The sequence below is a fragment of the Pectinophora gossypiella genome, chromosome Z (genome assembly GCF_024362695.1).
Source record: "Pectinophora gossypiella chromosome Z, ilPecGoss1.1, whole genome shotgun sequence".
NCBI classification, from domain to species: Eukaryota; Metazoa; Arthropoda; class Insecta; order Lepidoptera; family Gelechiidae; genus Pectinophora; species Pectinophora gossypiella.
This window is the reverse complement of record NC_065433.1, coordinates 11641999-11661933: the sequence shown is the minus strand read 5'-3', so window position 1 is coordinate 11661933 and position 19935 is coordinate 11641999. Positions and strand designations below refer to the sequence as shown.

The following is a 19935-nucleotide window of genomic DNA, read 5'->3' as shown; positions in this document are numbered from 1 at the left end:
CTAGGAGGCGAAGGGTAAGACCGTTTAGTTAGGTGAATTGTATGTCTTGATTAAGTACCATGAATGTGTGTCATTCATAACTCTATGAATACCTACCTACACGAAATTGACAAGCATGTTAGAATACTTACTCAAGTATTCTAACATGCTTGTCAATTTCGTGTAGGTACTGCCTATCAATGTTTTTATTTCAGACATCCACGCATCATATAATATGACAACATTTAAAACGAACAAATGAAGTAAGTATTAGGCTGCTTTTCCACCAGAGTGAGCGAGGTAGCTAAGCGGTGTGCGAAGCAAAAATCCACCAATAGAATCACTTCATTTTCCTAGCCTCGCTCAGCTCAGCTCTGGTGGAAAAGGGTTTAGCGAAGCGAGGTCATTCTACATACAAAACAAGCGAGAAATGTGTGCGAAGGATCGTACATTTGCGCATTTTGACAGCTCCGCTACGAGACATTTACCTCGCACAGCTCTGGTGGAAACCCCTACACATTTCCACAGCACGGCTACACCTGCTCGTACGACACATTTTACTCGCACAGCTCTGGTGGAAAAGCAGTCTAACCATCGTTCGAAGAGAGAATATTGTAAATCCTTCCAGTCAACCTTAGGATGTTGTTATTGTCAAAAACGTAGCTGTTCATTTCCAATATTTACTCGTGTAGATTGCTTTAGGTATTTTTAGATTATTGATAATGCAATTGATAGAGTAACAATGAATCATCGCGTTAAGGAAATACCGGTAGGTATATACATACCATAAATAGATAACTAACTTAGCATATCGTATTAATTGAGACAGAAACTAGTGACAGATACGCCCAAAGTCCAACCCAAAACAAGTCTAGTTATTACTGGTAGGAATGCTCTGTAAAAAAGGTGACATTTTAATAACTAGTACTGACTATATATATATGTATAGAATTCCTCGCCATAGGGGCGGCCAATCAGCTCGCGACAAACACTTCAGCAACACATCAGAATTCCTTCTGTCCATAGATTATATACGACGATCATGATTGTGAAGCATTTACATTGGTAAGCTGTTTAAATCTGTACCGCAAGTTAACTAAATATTGCTCAATGACTACAAAAATAAAATAATTATGATTACTTCATGATTGTTATTAATAGCAGCTTCCATGTTCCAACTGTTGAGGCTTAGTTGGGCTTACGATCCGGTGGATTCGACAACCGGTAGGGACGATTCTAATAAAAAATCACTTTGTGAATGAAATCACACCTGATTGCGCGAAAAATAAGATGATTCCGTCGCTTCGGACGGCACGTGAAGTAGTCGGCCCCGGGTAATATTTACTTAAGTAAGAATGTAGTCGTTACTTGAGCCATGTCAGTGACCTTTGGCGGCTCAATAGTAACACTGAACCAAGGTTGATGGGGTCGGTCGTAGGGGGTCGGTCATTGCTCTCACAACCCGTACGAGAGAAGAGAAGATTATTTTTAATCTAGAATCTCTGATACCTTCAATATGTTTTAGTATCTACCCATATTACACATATATTAATATACATGTTATTATAAGTAGATAATAAAAAGGTATGTAAGTCGTTTTTATCTGTGTAATGAAAGCTGTTCTTAAATAAAGTGATTGATTGCCAATAACACACTAACCGGAACTGGCAATATATTATTGAAACATTAATTATACCTATAAACGTTATAAAATAATAAATTAAGGTTTATTTTTAGAGGTGAGGATAGGAACACGTCGAAGTGCGATACAGACGAGCTATATAATAATTAAATCAAGTAATCGCGCTGAAGAAGTCTTATCAATTAAGATTATCTACTTAAAAGCCCTGACATCCATATGTTTGTTTCAGTGTCGTGAATCAGATCCATGACGACTAGTGTCACAGCTGTACAGATATTATTATATTGTTGCAATTAATCGAAATGAATTAGTTCTGCTCAAATACAAAGTTGTTATAAAGTTGAATATAAAAGTAAGTATTCTAAAACAGTAAACAACGTCTTTTTTCTTTCATTTAACGTCTGTCCGCACTTAATTGGGTCTAAGATCATAACTTATGATACCAAAATAACTGTTATATAAATAATATATAAAAAATATTTCATATTTTTCTATTAATTTTGGGATTTTGGTTATTTAAAAAAAAACATTTACGTATTCCATCATTACGCGTCGTTGAGAAATATTATTAAGTAAAGAATATTAATGCCCTGTATTGCCTTGTAAGTAATATAGTAGGAAATTCCTAATAGAGGATATTTTGTAAGAAAATCCCGTATACGCATCTTCGTCATATAATAATGTTTGCATTTTCCTTTCAAGAGCACGTTATAAGGATTGGAGTAAATAGGTTATCGACATTTCATTGCTGTAATGCGGCGCGCGATTGTGCGACTTATCACATTTCTGTTTGTCTATTGTCTTATAATATTAATTAAGAGTGTATCGCATTAGAAAGTGTAACTTGAATAAGTAGTTTTTATAAGTTCGCACTTACCAAATTCAAAATTGTGTATAATTCTTTGGCCGTGTAATTAATTTCAGTGATTAAGGTGATTAGTTTGATATAATTATTTATGATTCTAGTGTATAAGGCAGTGAAGAACTAAAGATGGTGATATTTATCTTATGTACTTAAAAATAAGTGAATTTCAGTCATGGTTATTTTCGAAGTGTCATAGTAAAGATTCTTCGTAGCCAGTAGGTATCAGTTGTAATGCAAAGTGATAACGTCCAACTCCAGCCAAGCATGAAGGCTGCTGTGATAGTACGTGTTTACTCTCAAAGTGAAAGTGAAGTAAAATCCTAGTGGATAACATCAATTATTGTTATCGGATTACTGTGGAGTTACTTGCTTTATTATAAATTTTATCTTTCTATGTGATACAGTCACTTAAATTCAATCAACATAGATAAACAAATCGAATTATTTCGTAGATAGATTACCTACCTCAGTAAAGACGAAATGGACGAAGATCTTATGACAGTTTATTCGGATCACTGCGTTTTAAACAATTAAGTACTACTTACTTCCCATTTCCGCAGATATCGCATCATCACAAATAAGACCATTTTAACTTTTTTCTGGGAATATTACGTTAATGGCGTCCAGTTTGTAAGGTATCTACTGTTTCGATGACGTGCATTTAATTTCCAGTGCAGATTATATTTATTATTGCTTGTTAATTCGCCATTGCCATTGTATAGAGGTACATTGTTAAGCCATATTGGTAAAGCCAGAATATTATAATTATTTACATCGTGACGTACTGGTACGGAAAATACAGTTAATGTACGCATTTGTTAGTACTTGTGTTTCCTCATGGTGGCTCATTGTGAAGAGATCACGAGGAAACAGATCTCACGAGGGAAGACCATTTGCACAAAGTGTTTTGTGCCTGTTGGTTCTCTTGTCCTGTGAATTTAATTATAATTTAATTCACAATTAGTTTATAAACTATAATTTAAGTACTGATAACATTGTGTTAGTCAACAATTTGTACAGAAAGCACGGGCCGTTCCTTAATTGTAACAAATACTAACTAATTGTTACAGAAACGTGTATCACCAGTGGAAACTGTAATTTGAATCAAAATGACTCGCAAAGGAGAGATCATACTGTTCACCTCGTTGGTTCTGTGTTCATTCGCTTCAGCCTTTGATTTTGACATTTACAGTAAGTAAAAATATTTATTATCAATAAAACTTTATTATAAGCATAAATTGCGCCGCGCAGTAAATCGTTACGAGATCAAACAGCACAAATTAAATGTAAATTATGTTTTGAAAAGGTTAGTGACCACCTAAGTTTGAAATTCGCTTCACATTTCCAATTGGAAGTTTTAAATTGGAGGACATTCAAAGTGTTTATTTCATCTCCAAAGGTTGTTTTTACCGAAGAACTGTTATGTACTTTTTTTGACGTGACTTATTGTAGTTTAGCCTCAGATGGCATTAAATACTTGGCTAGACAAATGGGGAGCGCTGAGGGCTCTTACCTGGTACAAAATTTAAGACAACGTGCCTGAGGGTGCCTTGTTGGGCGCGAACCTCGGCTCAGGACGTCGTCTGAAACGGTTATATTTGAAATATTTTTTTAACCTTAGTGGGTGAATTAGGGAAAACGGTATCGGGGTCCTAAAGTATTCGTTGTCGCCAGCTGATTGGGCGCCTCAATAGCTAGAGTAATCGAGTCGTCAGGGTCGTATATACGACACCTGCAATATGATCGGAGGGAACTGTTAAGTAAGCTATGAAGTGCTTTTTCTATCTTCTTAGCTCTTATTTTTCTACAACATTATTGTATGTATGATTCCTAGAACACATCTAAAAGAATATATACCTACTTACTTAAATGTGTCGTGTAGGTATTGAAATGGTCAATAAGTAAACCGTCAGTATGTTAACACGACGCTGAATTAAGTGGACAAGATCGATTAGGTTTAATATTACAATTGTTATCACTGTGTGTCATTGACCATTGTGTATACAATGATTATTCATTTCAAAATCGATCCCCTATGAAACGGCTGAACTTTTTGTGTCCTTAGCTGAATAAGTATTTTGTTTTAATAAGTACGCACTTTATTCGTACAACTTTCTCTTCCAGAAAAAAGAACATTAGAAAGTATAAAGCAATAAAATAACAATGTATGTTTGGCAAAAAATATGAACTGGTTTCGATTCTCAATGTCATCTCTCTCAAAATCTTTGGCGGTGAATTGTGCACCTTGGTTTAATGTTCAGCTAACACAGCCTAAACTTACTAATGTGTTTTATTTACAGATGTGACAAAAGCAGAGAGACCAGGATACGTAATAGTGACCAACAAAAATGGTGATACAGTATATATGTCTGAGGAGCTGATGAGGAAACTAAACGATGAGTTGGAGACGTGGCACTGGACGCCCTGGCTGAGGACCAGGACTGCGGTGCAGAACAACCAGGTTCAGGAAGAGTGTGCCGCCGAGAACTCTGTCGACAGCTTCCCAGAATCTATATTTACTGGTTAGTACGCCAGTAAATTGTTTCATTTAATTACAACAAAATTATACTAACAAGCAAAAAATAATACCTATTACTTATATTGTATCTATACGGCTGGTGAGACTGCTATTGGAATTTACATTCGAATACGAGTATGAAAGGGTTTTACCGATTCATTGTATAGACTTACTGAGTACACAACGATTTGTACAAATTATTCAGTTGCATGCATACATATTTACTTCTACGAAACTTTTGTTTCACTATGACTTCATTAAGCTAAGCATCTACGTTAATAGCAGGTACCTATAGTAATTATTTATAGTATTTAGAATGACGTGGTCATAAGCTCGCGAATAATATGTATTTACTACATTTAGTTAAATAATAATAAATAAATATAATGATTTATATCATTTCATTACTAAAAAATAACTACTGGTGCATTTTTTAAATTAAATCTTATTTAAACTGTGATTAAGTTCTTTATTTGGTTTCAGATGATCAGTTACGGCAAGGCGCGTTTCTTCTGTACGTACTTTTTGGTATCTACGCTTTCACGTTGCTAGCCATTGTCTGCAACGACTACTTCATCCCTTGCGTGGAATTCATTTGCGAGGATCTGAAAATACCGCAGGTGAGTTCTTTGATTACTACACTGACTCCAACTTCATCACGGGCAACAAATCTCATTTCCTCGATTTCCGCTTGACATAAAAATACAGGATTATTTACAAGGTCGGACAATTAATACATAGAACACACTATTTATGAGTCGATTGTTTTCATAGAACGTGGCTGCAGCCACATTCATGTCGGTGGCGACATCATGTCCCGAGTTCTTCGTGAATGTGATCTCCACCTTTATCACCGAGTCGGACATGGGCATTGGAACGATCGTCGGCTCGGCTATATTCAATGCACTCGGTGTTGCTGCCATCGGGGGGCTCGCTGCTATCGCGGTAAGATTCATATCTAGTGTTTATTCACTAATAAGAAGGATCTTCACCTATGGATACAATAGATAACAAATTCCTCAAGTACTCAGTCCTTTCTATACGATTTGTGTCAATGATATCTCTCTCTTTGAATTATTATAATGAATTAAGATTACGTCATGATTATAAACAAATTCTTTTAGATTAGGTATTGATGCCACTTCATAAATTACCTATTTGTTTTTTTGTAAGATTCTCCAAGAATCTAGAGCTGAAGTAATGGGAAACCACAGTGTGGTAAATGAATACAGAATGAACACGTGTTGAGTATATTGTGTCAGAAGGAAAATATAATGTGTGAAGTACTTTCAGCATTGTGGTTTCCCATTACTTCAACTTTTTCATCGAATCATCACTTAAAAGTATGTTTGTTCTTCCTATTAAGATGTTTTTAATTTATACTTACCTGGCGAAATAGATACTTATTGAGAAATTACTTTAATAGATAACTTATTATTGTTGTAATGTTTCACTGATTAGGACCAGTTTTTCAACATAATATTGTAGATCGTGTAGTGCAAACACTTGCCAGTGAACCTACTTGTAAAATAATTTTTGAAGTGTTTCACAAATAAACTGTAGTCCTTTCTACCTACTACATTGTCCATTAAAGTACCGACGTTCCGGAATTTAGTACACACACAAAATTATATTGAATTGTTTTCGATTAAAATGCCCCTTTCTTGTTTACAGCCAATTAAAATTGATGCTGCCCCTGTAACGAGAGATGTGATCATCTATATGATCAACGTGGGCGTGTTGGTCGCTATCGTGTGGGACGGGCAGGTAGACTGGTACGAGGCTGTGGCGTTGGGTGTCCTCTACATACTATACTTCGTTGTCATGTTCAACAGCATGCGTCTTTTCCGCTTGATGGACAAAATAATTGCGAAATGTTGCAGAAGTAACAGCGCGGACAGTAAGCTATTTCTCATTTTGTTCTTCTTCTTGTCTACTTCTATTAGGTACTTTCCTTATAAAAATAGTAGGAAATCCAACGTGTAAAGAAGAATTCATTATTCATATTCTGAAATTAATTCTTGATTCCATTGTATTTTAAAATAACTGTCGGTTCTTAGTTACGATGTGTAGGTACGTAGCTACCTACTTTTATCTACCGTTGAGTACCTACACGTTTCGCTCTTAAATATGACGTAGTTAGGTATACGATGTTCGTTAATTTATTCATATAATTAATTCTAACAAAATTATATTAGTTTCAGAAACTGCTGTGGTTGCTAATGAAATCAATAAATCCGTAGAAGAAGGCATTGATAACAAGGCATTTGAACACGGAAGCATTGCGAACGGAATCAATTTGGAAAAACCAATGGTCGTTGATGGTAAAGGTAAGAACATATATCTACCTACTTACCTATTAAGCGCTACCGTAGGTAACGTTCAAGGTAAAATTACCTACGATCAAAACGCAAAATTACGCTCGGGTTACTTACTAACAATTACTCACATCACACTAGAACGGAATGTGACGGAATAATTTTATCTTCGTAAAGTGAGTCAGTAATCGATGGGTACCTACTCGGAAAATAACCTATTTAAGTACGTGTCAAGTTCTATAGGTTTTATAATGATCGTATTCAAAACAAGGTAGGTACTCAATATACCACGCAATTATCCTGTTTCTTTACTTTATGTTATTAAGCAATTGTAAAACTTATTCATGTTTATAGTAAGTACTTTAAAACTATTATCTTACTGATTGCAGAGGATTCCGTTATTGAAAAACCGCCGAAATCAGTATGGAGGTTCCCGATGCAAAATTCATTGGTGTATAGGATATGGTGGGTGTATACCTGGCCGTTAAAGTTCTTATTGACAATGACGATCCCGTCTCCGATAACCTGCAGAAGATTTTACCCCCTCGCATTCTTCATGTGCATTGTCTGGATCGGAGTGAACTCGTACTTTGTCTCTTGGAGCATGACTGTTATAGGTCAGTATGAGCTTTTTTGAATATTGACATATAAAAAAACATTCAATTTATCTATAATCTGTATTTCTGATTGGAAATTAATTACTGTTTCCAGGGAATACTTTCTTCATTCCGGAGTCTGTGATGGGAATGACGTTTTTGGCATTTGGAGGCTGCTTACCTGAGGCTTGCTCAATATTCATCATGTCTAGAAGAGGTGTGTTTTATTTAGCTCTATTAAACCTATCTTTGCGTAATATTTGTCGCAATATTGTTTAAGGCAAGGATTTGCGGAAGATATATTTATAATACTATTCATAACATTTTGTATCACCTTTATGTTAATTTATGTACGGACGACCTACATGATTTTTATTCATGCAAATGTAAATACTGCCGAGCGAATTGATTTCCAAGGAGCAATATTGTGTAAATGTTATTTATCTTCACAATTAATTATTTTATTATCAGCTTTGCGCTAATTATGTTGATCCATTCGTTTTTACATATTTTTATCATAATTTGAGATTTTTCAAAGCGATAGTAGTAACTATTCTTATCATTGCTTTTTGAATTGCGTACACATTATCCTTGAAATTAAAGATATTTGTCGATAATAACCCTACAAAACATAATCTCTTAATACTTTAATTCTTACTAAAGGTACGAATATATTGTAGTTGCATAGTTGCATGATAACTGAACGAACCAAGCATCCCTACTTAAATATATCATAATGTCATAGATAGGTAGCTAATAGTACTTAAGTAGCACCCATTCTTTAAGAAATATGAATTAGACGTTTAAGTACTTACATTAAAGTCAAAGTTAAGTACAGTAAATATCTTTGGTTTCCTAAGATCTCACTTGCTAAAATTACCTAGCTACCCGAATGAACATTTTCCGATTGCGGTAAGTTTTATAACCCTCCGTAATGTTTCAGGTGAAGGAGGTATTGGTGTTTCGAACGCCCTGGGGGCGAATTCTTTAGCAATCCTGTTCGCTCTGGGCGTTCCATGGCTGATCAGGACAGTCGCGCTCGAGGTGCAGGGTGCCGAGCAGACGGCAGTGCTCATCAACTCTAGCGGTATCGACTTCGTGGTCGGCTCCCTCCTCGTCGTCGCCTGCTGCTTGTGGATCACGCTGTTCATCGGAAAGTTCACGCTCAGAAAAAGCATTGGTGGCGTCTTCACCTTACTCTACCTCTTCTTCATCACGTTCGCCATCCTCGTCGAGATGGGCATTATACTGGACCGCGAGGACGCCTTCTGTTGAAAATTTATTTAAAAATATTTGAGGCTAGTTCACAAAGTGAGATTATGAAATTTGAGCATTTCTTTTACGCAGTTCCTGTGATGTTTATTATTTATATTTTACAAATCAAGTAATTTGTTCTGTTATTGTTATTTGAGTCAGTACTTACCTGTAGTATTAGTACAGATAACAAGTTAGCTGTGTTGGAGAGGAATGAAAGAATTGTTGGAAATTAGATTAGATCTGATTATTTTACAATCGCTTTGTATAGTCAGGCATAAAGTACCGTGCGTATTGACATTTTTAAGTTTGCGCTCAATGCGCAATGCGCAAACACAAACAAGTATAACTTAATGAGGTGCATTAGACGAAAGATTATTATGACAGGCAAAATGCATTTTGTTAAATAACGACAAGGAAAAGTTGTATATTGTTGTTATAAGTAGTAAGTAATTATAAATGTTAAATAGTTTAGTAAGTACTTACATAACAGATAGTATCCTATTAGTGCGTTGCTAATTATCTTAATTAATTCGATCATAATGTAGCAGATAAACACATTGCTTTTCTTAAACACCAGATTTATCTGTAAATACATCAAATGTCAATTACTACTTAATGTTTGGATACAACACAAGACATTCCGTTATAGTAGTACTAAACAGTCTGTACTAAAAGATAATTAAAATATAAAACTGAGTTCCAAAAATATCATCTACTTACGTATTAATGTTAAGACTAAGACAAGTAGATTAGAAATTAAAAGAAGACCAAATAAAGTACTTAATATTTACGTACGTATATTGTTTTATACAACATTGTCTCTCGTGTTCACTAAACTCTCTCCCCCTGTAATACCTGTAACATACGAGATTGTATATACAACTGGTGCCCCGGAAATCTAACTTGAAAAAAGCAAGTGGCCTCGGAGTTTCCGAGATGAGCAAGCCTAGTTACAACTATCTTACAAACAAAAGTAAAAATAGTCTCAGATATTCTTTACTCTTATTTGATATGACAGTTTTCCACGAAGTTTTCTATTTAATGTATTATATATAGAAGTATTACGGAACATATTACATAAACATTCTACGAATAATCCGTGCATGTGATCTGGTTTATTACACATCTTACATTTATTTTTAAACAAGATCTACTGCTACCCTAACGAATTACACACTTTTACCAAATTATGGCGTCTCCGAAACACAGGGAGTTGACAGGGAGTCTCCGAAAGTCGATTCCCTCTACGGGGAATCTCTCAAGGAACAAAATGTCACTCAAATAAAATTTACTGCTTACATTATACTTTTTATGTCTCACCTACGATATATCGTAAGTATCAGAAGTTATTTTTTTTATACTTAAGTGTTTATTATCAGCAGTTAAATACAATGTGCTATTTTATCTAGTTAGGGAATAGGTGTAATTATTTATGATATATCAACAATTTCGAGTGAAGACGACACGATCACCTTATCTTTACATGCCTATCTAAGCGATTCTTAAAAATATTTATAATAAGTAGTTATACTTTAGAAAAATACTCAGTACAGTTTTAGTCAAGTCGGAAAATCCATAAAAGAGGTTTGTCACATTTTTTTTTTAGATATAAATGTCGATAATATAAATGTTTTAAAAACATCTAAGTACCTACTTAATTGGTCGTAAGGAAAATACGTTACAGTAAAGTTTTATGAACACTGGCATACTAAGGTAAGGTGGTATTGGTTACAGCTACCTACACATACACGTGTAAGTATGTATTTAAAGTGTACTTACAAAAGTGTTTGTGTTTTGTATGGATCGTTAAGGCTTACGTAGTCAAGTAGGAATCCTTACAATTTCAGCAATTCTCATTGTTTTTCGACTCCCCGCCATACAATGAAAAAGGAACTCACATATTTTTAAAAGCTGTGCCTACCTTGAGACCTTTAATGTTCATAGTGTCGACATATACACGGTCAGTCGTTTTAGAGCGCCCGATTCAAACTTTTCATCTTAACTGTTCTGTTAAAAAAATAATCTTTTCCATGAACTGTTGGGCTAAGTAGACATTTTTCTCAAAACTTATTTCCTAGATTTTTCATGGTTCTAACAAATTGTTGACATGCTTACAAATTAAATTCAACCTACAACTTGTTTGATTTTCGTTTTTTATAGATAGAGTAAATTCCCTAAATATGGACTAGGCACATAATATGGACTACTGTAATAATTCGAAAGATGGCGCTATAATCGCGGCAACATAGCTAGTATTCGATGCTCCTGCCCCGCGCCACCCCGCCATTCGAAAACAGCGAAGCTACCAGTGCGCGTGTGTCAGTGGCAGCCATTTTGTGATTTTAGCATCATTCGATGTAATTTTTCGGTGAGTTTTGTAAAAGTTTTACTGTTTTCGATATTGGTATATCACGCTTTTTATCTATATTTTAGATGCGTAATTACGTTTTCTATGATTCTATCTGTAACGCATATTTCCATCTAGTAATAATATTTTCTTAGCAAGTGAAATATTTGACAGGTAGGTAGGATTTGAATATGGACCTATGACAAGGTTCTAAATATGGTCCAGTGGTCCATATTATGATCACGTGGTCCATTTAATAAACCTTAAGAATTTTGTTTCAGAAATGGCATCGACAGAAAAAAAAGGCAAAAGGAAAAATTGGGATAAAGATGCGATGACTATGGCATTGTTAGCAATTCACGAGAAAAGAATGGGGTATTTAAAGGCATCAAAAATCTTCGGTGTGCCAAAAACGACGCTTATACGATTATCAAAAAATGAATCTAAGCCTTTACATGAAGTAACAAATATGAAACTTGGGAGAAAAGCGACACTTCCTGACGAATTAGAGTCTGATCTAGCAGATTATGTATTGCAGATGGAGGAATCTGGGTTTGGTTTAACTCGGCGTGATATTAAATCACTAGCCTACCAATTAGCCGAAAAGAATAACCTGGCGCATAATTTTTCTAAGGAAAAGCAGTCAGCAGGTAAAACATGGCTACGTTTGTTTTTGAAACGCCACCAAAACCTGTCCTTCCGACAACCCACAGGCACATCTATTGCGAGACTAAAGGGATTTAGTAAAGAAAACGTTTACAAATTTTATGATTTATTGGAAGAAGGCATGGATAAGCACCATTATTCTGCAAACAACATTTACAACGTAGATGAAACGGGCATATCAGTCGTACCCGCGAAAATGCCGGAAATATTAGCCAAGAAAGGCAAAAGACAAATAGCGGCTACAACATCAGCTGAAAGGGGTTCAACAGTTACTTGTGTCATGTGTATGAGTGCAAGTGGTTCATTTGTCCCTCCAATGATGATCTTTCCTCGGAAAAGAGACAATCCCCTTTTAATGAAAGGAGCGCCACCTGGAGCAATCCACGCATGCCATCCTTCAGGTTGGATTCAGACAGATCTTTTTACGAAATGGTTTAAGCACTTTTTAAATTACGCAAAGCCTTCTGTTGATTCTCCTGTCCTTCTGATATTAGATGGTCATGCTAGTCACACACGTAATATTGAACTCATTGATTTGGCACGTGCCAACCATGTTCAGCTTTTATCGTTACCCCGTTACCGTTATCGTTACACACGAGTCATAAAATGCAACCACTAGATCGCACATTCATGGGTCCTCTAAAAAAATATTTTATCGAAGAAACTCGCCAGTGGGTTCGTAACAACGCAAAAGCTGCTACTCACTTTGAAATAGCTGAGTTATTTGGCCGTGCCTATATAAAGTCACAACGTGCTGAGCTTGCTATTAATGGTTTTCGTGTAACCGGAATTTGCCCAGTGGATAGAACGGTTTTCCAAGATCATGATTATATTGACCATACGTTAATTGCTAATTCTGACATGCAACAACAAACACAGGACACTGTTCAGTCGTCATCAGTGCTACATAATAATGATGAAGATGAAGATCACGATTCAGATCGCACTTATGTAGATGAATCTGACTCCTTAGTGGATTTATCTAATTTCAGAATGGATAATACTATTGATGAAGGTCGAGAATCATTAATAAATGAATCAGTACCAATTGTAGTTAACCAAGTACAGACTTTAAAGAGTTTAGCACTAGAAGCAGTTTTGCAGTTTAGTGAACAGCTGATGTCCAATAAATCCCCAAAACAACTAAACAGTGGCACTGTTGTTATTCAAGAGATCCATTCACCTAAAACAATTGATTCCATGAACTTACCTGCTCCCTCCACATCTGCGTCTTATTTATCGCCCAAGCAATTGTTTCCTGTACCACGTTTAAATACTAAAACTAGTAGTAGAGGAAGAAAAGCTACTAAATCCACCTTCTTAACTTCATCACCATATAAACTTGATTTGAGCACATCTATTAGAAAAAAACAGGAAGCAGAATCGTTGAAGAAGAAGAGAAATTTTACAGAAGAGTTGGGAAATACAAAGAAAAAACTAGGCACTAAGAAAACATCTGCACCTAAAAGAAAATTAGAAGGGAGAAAAAATAAAAACGACAGAGAGAAGAAATCTAAATTAAAGAAAAAGATAGAACTTAAAAAACAACCAACAAAATATACAACTCAAAAGAAAAGGAAACTGACGAGAACAACAATAACTTCTTCTAGTTCTGATGCTAGCGATTACTCTGTGAACGACGAAACCGACGAAAGTCCAGACAGAAGCCAAAGTAATGCCAAATGTCTATATTGTAATGGTCTCTTTTCTGAAGACATTCGTGGAGAACAGTGGATACAATGTCCTGCTTGTAGCCAATGGGCTCATGATGAATGTGCTGGTGTAGAGGGTGTAGAATTTCTTTGCGAGTTTTGTTCGAGTAAATAATCTTACTCCTACCTACTTAGTCCAAACTAACTTTAAGTTCCTATTTGATTCTTAAGACATTATGTTAAATATTAAAGACAATTTGTTAATCATTGGATAGGTAATATTATCTAGTTTCAGGTGATACTAATAAATCAATAACACCTAAGTGGTAACTTTTCTCAGATACAGGCACATATGATATGGTCCATATTGAATACCCTTGGTCCATATTAAAATCGCTGTGGTCCAAATTGAACACCCATTTTTGAAATGTTAAGTTTTGCATATCTTTATAAAAAATAATAATTGTTAAACAAGTTCGTTTCTTTATATGATTTCATTTAAGTTTATGATAACAAATAAGTTTCTTGACTGATTAAAATTAAAAAGACTGATTTAGCTACAACTCTTTGAGTTTTATTTAAAGAAAACCTTATGGTAGTCCATATTTAGGGAACTTACTCTATACCCACTTAAATTGATTTTATTAGACTTAAGTAGTCAAATTAAAAGACTCCATAAATGATCACTTCCCTTTTTAATTGGCACGAAAAATTAAGAAAAAAGGGCCCTTCATCGTAATAATTCACTTGATAAGTACAGTGCCAACTTTTTCTCATTTTTTAAAATGTGAATTCCATTTAACTGGTTTTGTTATGTTAATTTTATTATGTTAGAGTACATTGGACGAAAATAAGAGTAAGTAAGTAAGTATTATAAATATATCCCGGATCATAGAGCAACACGGACCTCGTGTAATTCATATTGAAAACGTTTGACATTATTTAATACTCTAATAGACAGCTGGGTCAGCGAAGCTTACAAATTCGTAATAAGAAATTTCGTCCAAATCCATAAAGTTGGTTCTTAACACGGAATAGATCTATTCCGTGGTCCTTAAAGTAGATAAGAGCGAGGGAAAATAAATCAACGAACTTTATTTAACCTTTCTTCTCAATCGAAGTGTTTCTATTAGATAGTTAATTTCCTTCCGCTCTCTACTCGTCTTTCAATCACTCTAATATTGGCCCAATTCAAACCTACTCTGCTAATTTAAACTACACAATGGAATGTTTTCAGGGCGGAAACCGGAGTAGCATGATAAGTGGTTCACCAAGATAAATCTTGAATACGACTAACTTGTTTATGTGCAATGGTTTTGTAGACTTTTATACCTAAGGATTATCTTTAATGATTAATAAATCATGTTTGTCACAATGCAAACGTACTAAGGAGACAATGTTAAGCTCAGGTCTGGTTTTTCACACAGGGTCCAGCTGTAAGATGCCAATGTTCTATTTAGTTAGTGACCAGACCAGTAGGTGCGGCACGTTGTCGTCAGAGAAAAATTCCGGACATACCGGTCATGGCAATGGCGTCGTTGGTGCGGAACATCCTCGAGAGCTGTGTCTTCGTCGCCGTCATCACGTCGTGGTTGGTGAAGCAGAACAACACAGCCACGCACAGGCCCTGTGGGGAACACAACATGCATTTTAGACACCAATATAATTGTAATATATTACTTTACAATTACAAATTTTCATGATAGTGTTAATAGGTAAAGTACGATGGTATGGTACGGTTAAGTTTGAATGACCCCTTCACGGATACAAACTTCATGCCATGTTATGTTATTTATAAGATTATCCAAAAAATCAGAAGTCTAGTAGGCAAATAACTTCATCAAACTAAAATAGAAAAATTTACAGGCGACTGATTTGCATCTCTAGGTACTAAATCGTTTCAGCACAAAACTATCTTTAGCCTCGTTACAGCTGGAATTTCTTGGTTTCCTTTCCTGTTCCAGTCCGCGATTTTAATGACATTATAAAAAAAATACTCGGCTATAAAAGTTAAAAAACAAATAAAAATATACTTAAAAAAAATATGATTCGAAGTGTAAGGTATGTTTAGTGTTACCAAATGCATAAAGATGTTTTTGAATTTAAGTTTGTAATTAGAATTTTCCAAGTTTTATCAAAAATTAGGTAGTTTGTGAGAAAATATTTTATTTATTATTAAAAACAGTCTTAGTCAATTTTACATGTAATAAAATTATTTATTAGATAGTTAGTTGTATAATCCTTTTAAAACCTTTGTAGCCCGAGGCTTGATAAAACGCCGTTAATTAACAGGGGTTGGGTTATGCTGATTTGGAACGCGTTGACTCTACCCTCATTTAGCTAACCTAGCAGCTTGGTGTGACGACTTCTACTTATTCTGCGGTTATCCTCATCTAAAGCGAGAAGGCGCGGGATTTTCTATTTCATTTGCATATTACCTTTTTCTGAGTTACCACAAGTTTTCCCATTTGGCCCTTTTGGTTGCCTTTGATTTCATGTTTGCAGAGGTCATGAGAGACAGTTAAATGGACGTGCTATGAATTTTAATATGGAATTATCGCAGACTGGGATTAGTGGTGACTATGTTCTAAACAGATTAATTTACTCAACATATAATTCAATAAGTATTGAAGACGGCATTTTACTAACCCTTATGAGAAAAAATATGAAGATACTTAATAAGTACATCGTAAAAGAAGACGTGTGTTTTATATTTCCAATATAGAACCTCAGTAGAACTACCTTCGAATTTGAGTTCTAATCTATAACTGTATGGATGGTAATTGATGACAATAAAGGTACTTTAACGATACTTAAGGGTGAAATTAAAGCCACTGACAATGCCGTAAGCGTGGCTAATTATTGGTCAGCAAAAACTTAGTATCGATCGCCATCGAGTCGCAAAGAAGAAAGAGTGAAATTGCTAACTACTTACTTATAAAATTCACCATCTACTGTGTGAGCTGTGTAGCCAGTAGTTAATAAAGATAGAGTCTGTTGTCTAAGTACTCACTTGTAAGCTGGTTAGTAGAGCCGAAACAATCTGGTAGAGTTTCTCTACCGGTGAATCTTGGGTGGGACGCAACGGAATCAGAACGAAGTGAAGTCCGAATAATGGAATCTGCAGGAATAACGTGCCTAATGAAACAGCTGGAATACGAAAATGTGTTACGAATAAACATATTACCACATTGTTCGTGTTATCGTCATTATATCGTGATTGTGTTTAGTTAAAGAAATAAATAATTCATGGTGTCAGACGTCAGACAATAGCAATCTGTTCAATCTAACTATGTATGTATTTTATTTGCGCCACATTACTCAAACGGTATAGTAACATAACAATATGGCCGTCTCAGTTATTATCTCCGTCGAAGGAAAACAAAACAGTAAGATACGAAGTTGTTCCAGTGGGAAAGCAGAGAGACCGTTAAGAAAATTGCTTACCCTAATCTAAATGGATGCTTTGTAAGTGTATTAATAGCAGGACGACAGTGAAATCTTAATAACCAGGGCAACGAGATACTAATTACAATAAAGGCTCCATCGTCGCAAAAATATTTAACGTTACCTACCGCATTAATGTACCTACCACAAATGATCTTTGTGACTTAAGTGTCGACACTGCGTTTATAAATAAATGTTGCAGTTCCTACCATAAAAATATGAACATTATATTCCATATTATTATTGTATAGATGCAGACTGGTAGTATTGAAGGACAAAATGTAACCATGAAGGCCGGGGGGCGTAGACCAAGGCACACATTTCGTATGGATAAAGGTGCCCTTTGATCCAACTTCTAAGTAAAAATTAAAGAAATATCGTTATCATATAATTTAAAATAGATTACTGTGTTTACATGTGAATTTGTTCGATTCGCTTTGTGATAAGATAATGTGGGTATCTTTGGCAGTGCGAGAAAAATATAAATGTTATCAGTAAGTAACGAACGTTTGTTGATTACTCCACCGACAAGAGCGCAGCTCTTAAATAGAGAGAGAGAGAGAGAGAGAGAGAGATATCAGTAAGTAAGTACCTACATTTAATATAACATACAACAAGGATTCAAGAGTCTTGCGTACAGAATGGCTGTGGCTTCTAGTTAGTGCGGCGATATTACAAGTACGGCTAAATCGGCTTTACTACTTACCTAAGACTTATTACACCATCGTAAACCTAATGAACCCTTGACTTTTAAAGAATAGCTTTACCAGGATAAGAGCAGCTCTGGCAGCTTTCTTGGCCGCCAACGACGCGTGCTGGTTGGGAGCAGGATGTAGTTTGGTGAGCAGAACCCGTACCACGTTCACCAGGAATACTGCAGGGTAAAACATTGTACAAATGGAGGTTTTAGACAATAAGACACAATTGTGAGGGAATATCAAACGGTCAGTAGAGGGTAGCTCCTATTTCGTAGCTGATTTGATTACACCGCTTTTGCCTAGAAACCCAACCAAATAATATCAGCTTGTCCATAACCTATAACCGTAAAGGATTTGATTTGGCTAGGTTTCAAATGAGCGCAGAGAGAGAATGTCCACTATTAAGTTTCTAACAAACAAAACAGCCTTTGGCTAAACGAATTTGTTCGACGGTCGTTCTGGTGTTTTCATAAACATTGAAAATAGTTTGCCCTACTACTATAAAAACCTTAAAAAATATATGATACCTAGTTAAGGAATTTTTTTTTGGTGGCTACTAAGGACCTAGTAGGTGTAGGAATAATAAGTCTTTCAAAAAATAAACAAACAGACTATGACTTTCAGGACACTCCGCTAACTATAACTTGACACCAATTAAGAAGAGGTCGGGTAAAATACAGGCCTTTCATTAAAAGGCAAATAGTATTCGTAATAGCAGCTACCTAAGCCGGTATTCCGGTATCCGATGTCACGGAGTTTTCTCTACCTACGTCTTAAGGTTTGCGAACGGTGGTGAAATAATTGGGGTCTATTAGGCTGGTGTTACATTTTACAAATTTTATATATCTTTGAGTATGTGTGTGTGTGTGTTTAATTGCAATACTGAACATTGTGAGATGAAAAATGCAACGGGATGTCATAATAACAGAGGCATACACTCGTAAAATTTATAGAATTACGAGAACTGTTAGTTCTGGAAATGTCCTCTCTGGGGAGAATACCTACCGTGATTGTGGACGAAACTGGTCGGGTCGCCCTAATTTTAGTTTCAGGTGTCTCCATAATTTCACCTTCTTATCTTCTCGTCTACAAATTGCGAATACGAGTATTTTCTTTACTAATTCAGTCCGTATGTTAGCAAATTGTTAGTAATTAGATTGTTAGGAATTGTACTTGGATAATTTAGGTTAGGTTAGCTTCTTGACTGTTTCTGTTGCCTGTTATGCGTAGCGTAGGTACTTACTATTGGAATACAATCGGTAGATCCAAATGGGATGTGCTATTTCCATATCTCGTGCATTGATATATTAACTGCAAAGGCTTCACTGAAAATAATTAATACTTACCTAAACTTTCAAGTGAAATTGGTCTAAATTGATTGGTTAATTGAATAAAAAGCTAAATGAGCCACGTCCGCGTCCTTTAGCGGCTCAATAGTAGCCCTGACACCAGGGTTGTTGGTGTTGGTAATCCACCTCACAACCCATACGATAGAAGAAAAGATAAATCGTTAAGCACTTATAAGATTTGGTGTCGTCAAATAGCGATAGGTAGGTAGGTAACCTTACATATTTTAGGTATGTGGGTAAGTACCTAACTCTTTCGTTTTCACGGCGCGATTTGAGTTTTTTATAACCCCCTACTGAATTATTTAAGATAAGTTTCATACTTACTATGACATTTATTTCCATTACTTTTACCAATAATTATTGATATATAAGTATATGCAGTATTACTAGTATGGATTATAATTTATATAATACCTTAAAAAACCTTACCTACCTTTTTTATACCTATAAACCTACCTACCTATACCTTTTTTAAAGTATATATATTCTATGGACTTACCTAGTTCCAGGAATCTAAGATGAACGAAAGACAAATCCGTCTAGACTTTGATTTTGTCTTTCCATGATAACATACCAATAAGCTTTCTAATGATGCAATATC

At 35.4% G+C, this 19935-nt stretch overlaps 3 protein-coding genes across 12 annotated transcripts in view; 2 read left to right on the top strand and 1 right to left on the bottom strand.

The window, feature by feature from the left end:
* The first annotated feature begins 1844 nt into the window (after nt 1-1844).
* On the top strand, nt 1845-9965 carry LOC126379801 (sodium/potassium/calcium exchanger 4-like). Of its 3 annotated transcripts, none has more exons than XM_050028698.1 (10): nt 1845-1973; nt 3557-3677; nt 4787-5008; nt 5488-5624; nt 5779-5949; nt 6679-6904; nt 7203-7334; nt 7712-7939; nt 8034-8135; nt 8862-9965. In XM_050028698.1, the coding sequence occupies exons 2-10, from the start codon at nt 3596-3598 to the stop codon at nt 9191-9193; spliced, it is 1632 nt and encodes a 543-aa protein (XP_049884655.1). In that variant the 5' UTR covers nt 1845-1973; nt 3557-3595; the 3' UTR covers nt 9194-9965. The 3 variants fall into 3 exon arrangements, with proteins under 3 accessions (XP_049884655.1, XP_049884656.1, XP_049884653.1); XM_050028699.1 differs by lacking the exon at nt 1845-1973 and adding an exon at nt 2399-2553; XM_050028696.1 differs by lacking the exon at nt 1845-1973 and having other exon boundaries at nt 3377-3677.
* The window catches only part of LOC126379805 (calcitonin gene-related peptide type 1 receptor-like), a 54224-nt gene continuing 43337 nt past the window's right edge, over nt 9049-19935 (bottom strand). For 6 of the 8 annotated variants that reach the window (XM_050028715.1, XM_050028710.1, XM_050028709.1 and 3 more), the window contains 5 exons: nt 18055-18161; nt 16854-16961; nt 15359-15467; nt 9971-10030; nt 9659-9758 (listed from right to left, as the gene is read on the bottom strand). In XM_050028715.1, the coding sequence (XP_049884672.1) occupies nt 9981-10030; nt 15359-15467; nt 16854-16961; nt 18055-18161 (374 nt within the window). In that variant the 3' untranslated portion in view covers nt 9659-9758; nt 9971-9980. Of the gene's footprint in view, nt 9187-9658; nt 9759-9970; nt 10031-15358; nt 15468-16853; nt 16962-18054; nt 18162-19935 lie in introns of those variants that run through there. The other 2 variants (XR_007568382.1, XM_050028714.1) reach the window with 2 other exon arrangements.
* On the top strand, nt 11111-15137 carry LOC126379806 (myb-like protein O). The gene is made up of 2 exons (XM_050028717.1): nt 11111-11543; nt 11804-15137. Exon 2 carries the CDS (start codon nt 12795-12797, stop codon nt 14013-14015), a length of 1221 nt encoding a protein of 406 aa, XP_049884674.1. The 5' UTR covers nt 11111-11543; nt 11804-12794; the 3' UTR covers nt 14016-15137.

Coding starts and splice junctions, on each gene's coding strand:
- LOC126379801 (XM_050028698.1), top strand. CDS start 3,596: ATGACTCGCAAAGGAGAGATCATACTGTTCACCTCGTTGGTTCTGTGT. Junction 5,625..5,778: donor AGGATCTGAAAATACCGCAG/GTGAGTTCTTTG, acceptor TTGTTTTCATAG/AACGTGGCTGCAGCCACATT. Junction 8,136..8,861: donor ATTCATCATGTCTAGAAGAG/GTGTGTTTTATT, acceptor GTAATGTTTCAG/GTGAAGGAGGTATTGGTGTT.
- LOC126379806 (XM_050028717.1), top strand. CDS start 12,795: ATGCAACCACTAGATCGCACATTCATGGGTCCTCTAAAAAAATATTTT.